The sequence below is a fragment of the Caretta caretta genome, chromosome 8 (genome assembly GCF_965140235.1).
Source record: "Caretta caretta isolate rCarCar2 chromosome 8, rCarCar1.hap1, whole genome shotgun sequence".
Lineage (NCBI taxonomy): Eukaryota > Metazoa > Chordata > Testudines > Cheloniidae > Caretta > Caretta caretta.
Genome location: NC_134213.1, coordinates 1807088 through 1819087, shown reverse-complemented (window position 1 = coordinate 1819087; position 12000 = coordinate 1807088). Strand labels below are relative to the sequence as shown.

General features: G+C 54.7%; 1 protein-coding gene across 4 annotated transcripts in view; it reads left to right on the top strand.

Annotated features, from left to right (window-relative positions):
- Positions 1 to 1553: 1553 nt before the first annotated feature.
- CPLX2 (complexin 2) overlaps positions 1554 to 12000 on the top strand; it is a 75054-nt gene continuing 64607 nt past the window's right edge. The window contains exons 1-2 of one of the 4 annotated variants that reach the window (XM_075131222.1): positions 1554 to 1985; positions 3180 to 3376. In XM_075131222.1, coding sequence (XP_074987323.1) covers positions 3238 to 3376 — 139 coding nt within the window. In that variant the 5' untranslated portion in view covers positions 1554 to 1985; positions 3180 to 3237. Of the gene's footprint in view, positions 1986 to 3179; positions 3377 to 12000 lie in introns of those variants that run through there. The other 3 variants (XM_048860088.2, XM_048860091.2, XM_048860089.2) reach the window with 3 other exon arrangements.

The window sequence follows — 12000 nt, the reverse complement described above, 5'->3', positions numbered from 1 at the left end:
CTCTTAAGCAGTTTTGAGGAGAGAGCCTTTCCGCTCCCTTCTGAAGGAGGCTCAGAACCCATCAATTCTTGAAGTCAAGACCCTCTCCCCTCCTCCCTCCGTGAAAGCAGTGGCCCTTTGAAGCCTTGCCGAAGGAATCTCAGCTGTTTGCTGGGGTGGCTTCTAATCTTGGTTGAGAGTTGTATGCTCAGCCCGTTCCTCGGATGCCATGGAAGGGAGCCCTTAGGACAGTAGTGAAGTTGGAGTTAACAGGGCCTGGTTTAATTAAACAGTCACTATATTGCTAGAGAGGAGGTGGGCGAGGTCACATCTTGTATTGGCCCAGCATCTGTTGGTGGAAGGTACACGCTTTCGAGCTGCACTGAGCTCTGCTTCCCATCTGGGGAAGGAAGAAGAGCTAAATACACCTAGGGACAGATTGTCCAGCAGATGGGGAACCGCATGTTGGAGGTGGTCCTTTGAAATGAAGTGGTCAGTTGTGGGTTAGACTGTTATGTAGAAAGGGTTTGAAGCAGGCAATTAAGGGTAGCGGGCAGTGTGGTGTGTTACAAATGAGCCATAAAACCAGGGTCCCTGTTAAGTCCATGGTGTCCAGCAAAGTTATGAATTCAAGTTGGCAGATCTGCCTTTTGCAGATGTTTGGCAGGTTTCCTTTGAGGACAAGTATTGAAAGATCAGCTAGAGAGTGATCTCTTTGTGAAAAGTGCTCGCCCATGGGTGACAGTGTGATTTTGTCTTTTATCATTTTCTGTTTGAGTTCATTTGAGAGTGTTGTGATTGTCTGGTTTCACCCACATAGCTGTTATTGGGCCATTTGATGCACTGGATGAGGGACACTGTGTTGTGATAGGCACGTGTTGGCTCAGGGATCTTGAAAGGTGTGCTGTGGGGGGTGTTGATCACTGTAGCAGTGGTCCTGGTCTGTGGGGAGCTTGCTTCTGATGATGAGCTTGGCAAGGTTGGGGGATTGTTTGAAGGCCAGAAGAAGGGGGTTCAGGAAAGATTTTTTTTCAGGATGTGATCCCCATTGGCAACAACACTGCAAACAGTTGTATTGCCAGTCAGTCCCCCTGGAGAGAGGCCCTTTGGCCACAGCTATCAACAGTCAAAAAAGAACTCAACAGCAAATGATAATGGTGAGAGTAATTAACCACTGGAACAACTTCCCCAGGTGCCCGGGAGATTCGTCATCACTGGCCATTTTCAAACGGGGGTGGTATGTTTTGCTAAAAGCTCTACTCTAGGAATTATTTGGGGGTGGGTCTCTGGCCTGTGCTCTGCAGCGGGGTCAGCCCAGATGATCACAACGGTCCCTGCTGGCTTTGAGAGCTAGGAACCTCTTCCCAAGCTTCTTCTCCCAGCTGTTGGGCACAAACGTTCCCTTTCAGAGTCTGGATCAAACTTCCTCCTTGTCTATTGATTAATGTGCCGGTAATAAGAGGGGCTTAGCCCTCCGCTCCCAGCTGTTCTGCATCGCACTTTCCCAGCCCCAGCAATGCTCCCCAAACCAGAGCGCCCCACTCTGACTGCGCCAAAGGGGGCTGTGGAGAGAGACCGGCAGGGGAAGGTCCCCGCTCACCTTGTCCGCCCAGGGGGGGAAGTGACACCCCCGCTGGCTGAGGCGGCCCGCCCGTGCTTTGGGGGGGCTGAGCCCCTTCCCCCCTCCCCCCCCGTGCGCTCCGCAGGTCCCAGGGAGGGGGCGGGTCTCCAGGCAGCTCCGCGCTCAACCCATCGCGGGCGAAACTTCAGCCAGCCCCGGCGCCGCAGCCCGCCAGCGCCGTGAACCCGCGGCTCCCCCGGCCGCCTCCAGCCGCCTCTGCCTCCCGTCCCGCGCCCGGGGAGCGCTGCCCCGCGGGCCGCCCGTGCCCCGCGGAGGGCGGGCGGCGGCTGTTTGCAGGCGGGGCGCGGGGTGGCTCGGACTCCGGCAGCGCGCACTCCGCCCGGCCCCGCCGGCCGCCAGCGCAGCCTCCCCGCCCGGCGTCCAGGTTCGTACCGCCCTTTGTCCGCCCGCTTCTCCTCCTTCCCCCGGCCCGGCCTCCTGCCCGCCTAGGCCCCGCTCCGCGCCCCGGCCTGCCGCCGCCGCGGGCTTCAGCACCGCGGGCGTGGACAGCTCCCTGCGCCCCGGGCGCGCCCCGCCTCGCCAGCCAGCGGGGCGAGATCCCCGCGGGGCCCGGGCCCGGCCCCGGCCCCGGCCCCCGGCCTCTTCCGCAGCAGCAGCCCCGCAGCGGCGGCGGGAAGGGGCCTGCTCGGTCCGGGTTGGGGCCCGGCTCCCCCGTGCCCCCAGCCCGCAGGGCTCCCCGCGCCGGCTCGGGGCTGCTCTCCGGCTACCCCGGGGCGCAGCAGCCCCCCAGTCACGGCGCGGATCTCCCTGCCTCCGTTCCCCGCGCCTCTTCATAGCAGGGCGGGTTATTGTGTGTGTGTGTGTGTGTGAGTGTGTGTGTGAGCCTTTAATTAGCCCATGGCTCCCGAGCCTGCAGGGCCCTGGAGCTGAAACAATGAATAAAAGGGGCTCCCGCCCACCGCCCTCTTATGTAAGCAAGGTGAAGAATAGCAGCGAGAGGAGGACGAGCTGCGTCCTGGGGGTGGGGGGAGATGATGCGGGATTCCCCCAGGAACCCGCCCTCCACCCCCAGGGCAGCACAGCTGCTTCCTCCCCCTGCAGCCAGGGCTTGCTTAGGGGCCTGCTTCCAGCAGGATTGCAGACCCAAGAACAGGGAAAGCAGGGGAAATCTTTGTCCGCTCCATGCAAAGAGGCCTGGGGCACTGCAGAGCCGCGAGGGGACGCTCCCCCCCCCCCCCCCAAAAAAAAACCCTCCTGAAACTAGGTGTGGGGTTTTGGAGGGATGGCTCCTGCTGCCCGCAATAAAGCCAGGTGTATGCACTGCGAGGTGGAAGGGGCCCAGGCAGGCAATGGGGCTGTCCCATGGCTAAGGAAAGGAAAGTGCAATTCAAATGTGCCTATTGCAATTAGAAGGGGTTGCTGGCAAAGGCCATCTGATGAATGGCTCTTGCCAAGCCAAGAACAGGCACGCCATGATAAGATCGTGGCCTGATAGAAAGCCCATCGGGCTGAATAGACAGACTCCCACTGAAGTCAGTGTGTTTTGCATTAGGCCTTTACACACTGGGGAAGTGCAGCTGGGGGCTCTCTACACACTTCCGGCATTTCTAAAAACCAGGTCCCTCGTGAGCAGAGCAGTCAAAGGGAAGCGAGTCGTCTGTCCCCTGCTCCATCATATGTCTCCCATCACTACTCGGGTTCTTGGCACAGGCATCTACAGTTCCTTGGCCCAGCCAGTCCGTCCTAAACACCCCGCTGATGGACCTCGCACCTTACAAGATGTCTCCACTGGCCCTGTTCTTAGGCGGTTCCCTGGTATGCAGACTATATTCTCCTTTTCCTTAGTTCACCCCATTTCTCTTAGTGCTATCTCGCTGACCCGCCCGCCCTCCTGTGCCTCCCATGGTATTCCTCTCCCTCCTTATTTAACATCTTATTTAGACACTCATCCTGCCCCTCCACTGTCCGTCTCCTAGCCAAGCTGCAGCTGTTTAGCCCTTTTAAGCTTTTGTACCTCACGAACCAGTCCATCCAAACCCCTAATCATTTCCATTGCATTTCCCCCAGTCCCCTCTGTGAAGTGAGGAGCGGGGTGCACAGTGGGAGCCAAGTCGCAGCATCTGCTCTTAGAAGCAGGTTTTGTGAACACAAAGTGCTTTAGGCAGGTGAGCTGCCCACCTAACGCAAGTGAGAAGGCCCATCAGTATTGGTGGGCTGACTTGCGTGAATAAGGCAACCAGGATTTGGCTCTGAGTTTCAGAATGGGTGGCCTGGGGAGGGCGCCTGATGCTGGGTTTTTCAGAGCTATCTGCTGGAGCTTAAGACGTAGGGTGCAGGCTGTTAACGCAGGTTAAAAGAAGGAGTTGGGTTGGCGGGGCATCAGCCCATTCCTGCTTGCAGAACAGTGCATGGCTACGAACAGAGATCAGCCCCGTACTGTACACCAGCAGCGTCTCAGTGCTAGGCCCTGCTGTAAGATTTGAACTCGTGTGTGTTGAAAGCTTGCTCAGAGTGCTATCCCCGGGGTAGCTGGGCCAGTGCTGGAATCCAGCGGCTCATTTACCTGTGTAGCAGAGGCCGGAGAAAGTTCATTGAAGACAGATTGACACATAAGAACATGTTTCAAAGTCAGCCTTGGCTGGGGCTGAGCGTTTGTTTCTTCGACTGCCTTATGGGATAGCATTAGTATTGAAATGATTCCAACTAGTCACAGCTATTAACACCTCCCAGAGGGGGATGAGAAATGCAGTTCACGCCTTAACTACTCCTGGTGTTGATTTGGAGCCCCCGGCAGCCACACTGATCGAGCAGACCCAGTGCTCTTTGTCAAGGATCTCTACACAGGGAAGGAAAAGAAATGACATCACAGTTTTAAATCATGAGAAGCCTCAGCGGAGATCAGGGCTCCCATGTGGCAGGAATGGTGGGCAGAGTAAGAGACAGTCCAAAGAGCTCCCAGTTTAAACAGACAAAGGCAGGAGACAAATACAGGTGAAGGGACTTGCCCAAGGCATGCAGCAGGTCAGTGGCAGGAGTAGAGGCCAGGTCCTCTGATCCCCAGGCCAGTGCCTAGCCACAAGGCCAGACTGCCTCCAGGGAACTTTTATATTCTGTAGAAAGCAGCAAAACGTTCAGGAGGAACCAACCCCTTCAATTTCTTGTTGCAATGCGTTATTTTGTGTTACCGCCGTGAGCTCCTCAAGCAGGGATTGTGTCTATAGTATCAGTATAGTATCAGTAAACTGATACTAAACTGGGAGGAGTGGTAGATACGCTGGAGGGGAGGGATAGGATACAGAAGGACCTAGACAAATTGGAGGATTGGGCCAAAAGAAATCTGATGAGGTTCAATAAGGATAAGTGCAGGGTCCTGCACTTAGGACGGAAGAACCCAATGCACAGCTACAGACTAGGGACCGAATGGCTAGGCAGCAGTTCTGCGGAAAAGGACCTAGGGGTGACAGTGGACGAGAAGCTGGATATGAGTCAGCAGTGTGCCCTTGTTGCCAAGAAGGCCAATGGCATTTTGGGATGTATAAGTAGGGGCATAGCGAGCAGATCGAGGGACGTGATCGTTCCCCTCTATTCGACATTGGTGAGGCCTCATCTGGAGTACTGTGTCCAGTTTTGGGCCCCACACGACAAGAAGGATGTGGATAAATTGGAGAGAGTCCAGCGAAGGGCAACAAAAATGATTAGGGGTCTGGAACACATGACTTATGAGGAGAGGCTGAGAGAGCTGGGATTGTTTAGCCTGCAGAAGAGAAGAATGAGGGGGGATTTGATAGCTGCTTTCAGCTACCTGAAAGGGGGTTCCAAAGAGGATGGCTCTAGACTGTTCTCAATGGTAGCAGATGACAGAACGAGGAGTAATGGTCTCAAGCTGCAGTGGGGGAGGTTTAGATTGGATATTAGGAAAAACTTTTTCCCTAGGAGGGTGGTGAAACACTGGAATGCGTTACCTAGGGAGGTGGTAGAATCTCCTTCCTTAGAGGTTTTTAAGGTCAGGCTTGACAAAGCCCTGGCTCAGATGATTTAACTGGGAATTGGTCCTGCTTTGAGCAGGGGGTTGGACTAGATGACCTTCAGGGGTCCCTTCCAACCCTTATATTCTATGATTCTATGATTCTAGCTTGATGTTTGTACAGCGCCTAGCGCATCCAGGTCCTTGTCCTCAGCAGGTCTCCTGGGTGCTACCACGTTATCAATATGAAATAAGAATGAAGGTGACTTGGGATTCTTATCAGCCAGATGGATCATTTAGCTTCCTCCTCTCATTTCCTAGTGTATAGACAACACAAACCTTTTTAAGAAGAAAAAAAAAAAACCCTGAGAACTTCAGGTACAAGCAGGGGTTTAAAGTCAGAGTTATCAGCACAGATGAGAAGTCAGGCAAATGGAATGACTGCTCCTGGAAGTGTCCTTGGGAGAGACGCAGGGAGCTGAAAGGATATTTGTCATTGCTGCTTCATGTCCCTTTTGTTGGCTTTTTAAAAGTGCCCAGCATTGGCCTACCTCTGTTCCCATTGAACTCAGTGCAGCTGCACTGATATGGTGAGTGCCAGCAGCGGGGCAGCTGTTCAGAGCATCCGCACAGTTTGGAACTTTCATTAGTAATGGAAACTGCCTCTGTGCCACCCACTTTCCTTGATCTATATGTTGCCCGACACCCGAGAGAGGGGAAATCCTAGCCTGACTCCCGGGCACTTCATTGCCTGGGAGTCTCTCAGATGAGACCTTACCCCGTAGCTTTGGTCTGCTGTCTGTGGCCGTTCATGATCCCAGGGCACGTTTTCATATGACTTGCTGCTGGCCCATTGTCTTTGTCCAAAATTTCATCTCCCTGCCATTGCTGCACTGCGAATTTTATGGTCGCTGCTCGGCCCCAGAGGTGGCTGCATTTAAGCGGTGCTGAATGTACAAAGTTTATAAAGTGCTTTGAGATCCCTCCAGACGAAAGGGACTAGAGAAATGTGATAGGTTCATATAAACGCATGCACCCTATCACAAATGCCTGTGAGAACTGTTTGACCGTCTCTCTGACACTCTCCATTCAGCCCCTTGACATCAAAGCCCGGCTGCAAATGGGGGCAGATTTCAGGCCCCGGATGGGCTGGATATGGGGCGGGCAGATGGTGTGTTTTAATTGGAAGCCATTTCCCCAGAACTTAGCTGATCTGTGACCCTCTTTCCCACACCCGAATGCTCCGGCTGTTGTGGAACTCACAGCTGCTGCTGCCGCGCTGGGAGAGCTTTGTTCTGCCGCCGGGGGAAGCGTTTTGTGGAGATGATTGGCACGAAAGACCCTGTGCAAAGTTTTCCTGCCTGTGTGGTTCATGCGCCTCTTTTCCTCGCTCACATCTTCCCGAGCTGCAGTTTTTTAAAAATGCAGAGGTTTTAAAAGACAAACGCGCCCTGCTTTGAAGCGCAGATGCCCTGGGGGCGGGAAGAGGCCGCAGCCAGCAGGTCCCTAGGGACAATGAAAGGAGCCTAGGAGGGAGGTAGCATCTTCTGTATCATGGCTACATACACAGTAATTTGACCTCCTGCGGATGAAAGTCCAGGGAGCTGCAATGGAGTCTTCTCAGTAACCAAATCCCTGGCTGTGCCTGGCTCGTTAGTGGTGTCTCCTGCCTGTGGGAGTGTAACACCTCTTCCCTGCTCCTTAGTGCTTTTAAAAGTGCGGCCTCCTATCCATTAGCACCATTGCTCCTCTGAAGTAGCTTTTGAGACGTGTTTTCCCTCTGCTCCCTTGGGTCATTTGTTTATCTACAATTTGCTGAATCTCCCTCCGTCCCCCATTTGGGGAGAAGACTGTTGCTGTATTACAGATGAATATTTCATTTCCCGGGGAACCTGGCTAACCCTGTGGCCTGGCCCCCCACTCTGGGCATTTGCTGTTTCTCTGCCCTCTTTCGGCTGCTTTGAGTTGCTAAAAGCCAGTGTTTTGCCCTGGGAGATTTCTGCATAGCATTCAGGGAACCAGTGGGCGGGTGATGTCACAGTGCGTTGCTGCGGTAATGGCGGTGATGTTGGTAGGACACAGTGATGATGCGCTTTTGCAACAAAGCGATGAAGGAAGAGAGGAACCAGCTCCGGATTGGTCCTGGAGACCCACAAACTCCTCCCCTTTTCCTTAAAGCTGACTTTCGTCCTGGCTGAAGGTGGTGGATTGCCAGCCCTGGCGACTGAGTCCCGTTGTTTGTCCCCAACCCAGGCAGCACCAGGGCGAGGTTCACACCCCGCCCCCCACCTCCCAGGAATCTACCTTGGCTCTGCCCTGGAAGGGCCTTTTCTGGGGTGAAAGGGGCAACGGGGGACTCCCTCACCCATTCTGTTCTTGGCCTCTTAGCTGCTTCTGCCAGAGAGGGGGCCAGCCACTTCCATCCCGGAGTCCCCATCAGCCCCCCTCCTTCATCCCATTAAGGGCTCCCTTCCTGGCCAAGGCATCCCATGTGAATGGGCAGTTCTCCCTGTCCGCACTCCCCACCATGAACCCCGACAGGCCACAGCCTCCCTTCTCGTCAGCTGAGAGTGACTCATTTCCATTCCCATCAGCACCTGCTGCCCCTCCCCGCCCATCTCCCCATCAGCCAGAGTCCCACCTGGGTAACGTAAGATCCTCTCTCCTCTTAAGGGACTGAGCACCGTATCTGCAGTGCCTACAGCCCTGCCACCCCAGGGAGCCTGTGAAAGCAACAGCCCATAGACACCTTGGGGCTGAAAACCCTGCTCCAGGACCCACTATCCCATTTACGTGAAGACACCTACCACTTTCCTGGCGCTAAAAAGCCCATCAGCGCTGGCAGACGTTTAATGCGGCTCTGTCACCGTGCAGAGCAAAGGCTGCTGTGACGGTGCAGGTCCCCGGGGCCATGCAGTCATGCTGCTCTTACCGCTCGTGGGCTGCTGCTCGGTGCTTGTGCATATTGTCACTCAGCAGAAAAGGGGCCAGCGGCTTCTGGGTCACTTACACTCCAGGGCCGAGTTCCTAGTGATCTAAGGCACCTCCGTTTTGGGGGCCCATGGGGCCTGGCGCACGACAAAGAGGTCTGATCCTCAGAGAGCGCTGAGCATCTGCCCTTGGGAAATCAAGCCCCGCTAAGCAGTTTCACTGGCGATACATGAATGCGTAGGCCGCGGCTCCTCGCTTATCACTGGCTGCAGCAGATGGCCCCTTTGGTGTCTTGAGTCTCTCCATCCCCTCTCCCAGGGAGCTGCCCTGCAGAGAGCTTGGCCTTGCTTCTTAGCGTCATGTCATAACAAATGTCACACAGATAGGAGCAGACACAAAATGATTGCCCCAAATACCTGCTCTGAGCTGCCGTGGCTGTGCCAGCCGGAGACATTGTCAACCCCCTGATTTAGTTCTTGTGCCAACAGAGCTTCCCCCCGGGCCTAGCCTCCTGCCTGTTGTCATGGAGCCACAAGATCTGTGCTATCCCCAGCTTTTAAACAGTCCCTTGGAGGAGCCCCAGCTGTGGAGCAGACCCCCAAGGGGTCCCACTCTTCCTTCAGGGTAGGCCTCATGGCCTCACCATCTCAGACTGAGCCACCTCCTGCTTCACCCCATGAGCTCTGACCCACAAGCCTAAGTGAGACAGGCCCCCAGGCAGAGATTGTTACACTCTTTGGGCACCTCAACAAGTGTCTGTAGTGGCAACAGGCAGCGGCTTCAAAACGCAGGAGGGTTTATGAGTCAGCTGGAAGGCAGCACTGGAAGTGTAGGTTAGCACAGAGAAATACAGGTGAGGACAGAGTCCAGCTGGCCAAACCAGAGCAACCCGCCAGCCACGCTGCAGGAGACTCTAATGCAGGCTCCGTCCCGTTGTCAGACCAAGGTGAGAGCAGTCGAGCCTCTTCCAAAAGCCCACTCTGATGCCGGTGCCCTGACACCTCCCAGTCTGGCATCCGCTCACCTTCCCTCCTGAGAGGTGGGGAAACCTCCTTCCTCTCGGTCCTTGGTAGCTAGGCATCAGTGTTCTGCCCCTCGTGGTTTTCGGTGTCTTCTCGGGTTTTCCATTGCTCTGGGTGGGCCTCCGCCAGTGCTGCAATGACCCATTCGGACCTCCCCAGACAATTAGTGACACCCCCACCCCATGTCCCTTGCACTTCCCCACAAGCAAATTCAGGCCAGGTCTACGCTCAAGTTATTGCTCCGGGGTGTGAAAAATCCCGACCGCTGAGCCACGGAGCGGTACTGACCTAACCCCCCGGGTGGCCAGCACTGTGTCAGTAGGAGGGCTTCTCCTGTCGCCATAGCAACCGCCTCTCGGGGGGGGGGTGCCTTAGCTACCCGGACAGGAGAGCTCTCTCCTGCCGGCATAGAAGCTTCTTCACCTAGCCACTGCAGTGTTTGCCCCATGACACACACACAGGATTCATAAAAAGTAGTACCAAAAAATTCCCATTTTGTCGCACCTGTCTCCCACTGCTTGTCACAAACGCCTCTTCTTCTTCGGCTGTCCCTCAATGCGAGGATGGAGTCTGCCAAGGGGGTTCATTGCTGGGTTTTTAAGTGGCTGAGGAGCTCAATTCGTGCCCTGCAGATTTTCCCACAGAAGTGACAGGTGTAATCTTGGAGGAGACATAGTTGGTGGCTGGAGCGTTGTGCCCTTTCTTTCCTCCTCTGTTGCGTCTCGGTCTCATGAGCACTTCTGTTCTCCTCAAAGTGAGCTGTGGCTTGGGGTCTGGTGTGGGTCCACCATGTTCTGTTCTGCGCCGAGTCCTCCCAGAGGGTTGGGCTGATGCTTCCCTTCGTCAGATGTACTTTCTGTACGTCTTTGAAACTCTTCCGCTGCCCTCCGCGAGCCCTTCTTCCCTGACTTAATGGAGAGAAGAGCACTTGCTTCGGGAGGCATACGTACACAGCAGCCAGCCCAGCGGAGTTGGTGTTTCATGACCTGCGCTTCTGTACTGCTGATGTTGGCTGCAGAGAGAACGCGGATGTTAGTGCGTCGGTCTCCCCAGCTGATCCTGAGAATCCTCCTGAGGCAACGCTGCTGGAACCCCTCCAGCCTCTTGAGATGTCCTCCAAAGGTTACCCAGGTCTCACACCCACAGAGAAGGGTGGGCATGACAACTGCCTTGTAAACCAGGATCTTGGTGCCTGTTTGTAGATCCCTATCAGTGAAGACTCGTCTTCCTGTCACAAACACTGAAAAGCCCTAAGGAAATTCACAGACTAAAATCTGCATGAAGTTGGCATTAGAGTTGGAAGGACCCATCAGTGACATACAGGGGGTTGTTTTTATTTTTTAAAAAGCAACAACATTCTTGTTATTTTTTTAAACTAACAAGAATGTTATTATTTCAAAAATGATGTTTAGAAAGCCAGGAAAGTCAGAGTTAATATTAAATGTCAAAGAAACCCAAGCATTTGAGAGTTTGTAAATACATGGTTAAAGCGCCCAAACGGATTTAACTCTGCCCTAGGGAGAACCAGAAATGGGGTGAAACCCAAGGCCATCACTAAAGATTGTTTCTCTTCATCACTGAGAGAAAAGCCAGGCTGCTTTCTGCTCAACCATAGCATGGTTGTGGTGGCTTTTTACCAATCCCTGCTCAGCCGTGTCACCTCCTGACAGCCATCCTTCCTTACACATCAGTCAGGTCCCCGGTGCCACCAGTTAGACAATTGTAATTGGACACAGAACTAGTAATAACAGCAAATGCAATTCTCCTAGGTCCAGGCCATTAAATTAGAGAATTTAACCAGAGAAGAGCAAAGTCTGTGCAGTGATCCAGCATCATTCCTAGTGCTCGCCATGGGGGATATTTGGGCCAGGGCAGGGAGATCCCCAGTTGCAATGGGAGACAGTGGGACTTACAGCCAGGCAGCTTACCTAGCTTGAAACTGGTGAAGCAAACCCAGTGCCAAGCTCCCAGTGCTGGGCACCCTTCGTAGAGTCTGGAAACGCTCTAAGAGCTGGGGGGGTGCCCCTTCTCAGTGCCCCGCCCACAAGCTGTGCAATGCTGCAGCTCTTGTAACATGCAGGGCATGGCTCGGTCCCGGAGAAAGTGGAGGGTGAACAGAGGTGAGGTTGGCAGCGGTGCCATCCCTGCAAGAGCAGCCACCCTGCCACGGTGAGGATGCGCTGCCCCTTCTTCAAGGCCTCGGAGAAAGCCCTTGGTCCAGAACTTACCCGGTCTTCCAAGGAGTCTGAAAGGGAGCAATGCGGGGCGGGGCGGGGCCGAGCGGGGAGGGCAGCCATCTGAACACAGCCGCTCCAGACTTCAAAGGCTCTGCTTCCTTCGGAATGGAATCTGAACTCCAGCGTTCTCCACTTCCTGCTATTTTGTAGACCTGCCGGGCTCTAGGCTTTAACTCCGGCTTAGCAGAGTGCTCTGGGCTGGGGACTTTCCCTCAGAGAGAAGGAGAGAGAGTGGGGTGGGGGCGGGGGCTCCTGGCAGTAGATCCCTAACATAGGGAAAGCCAA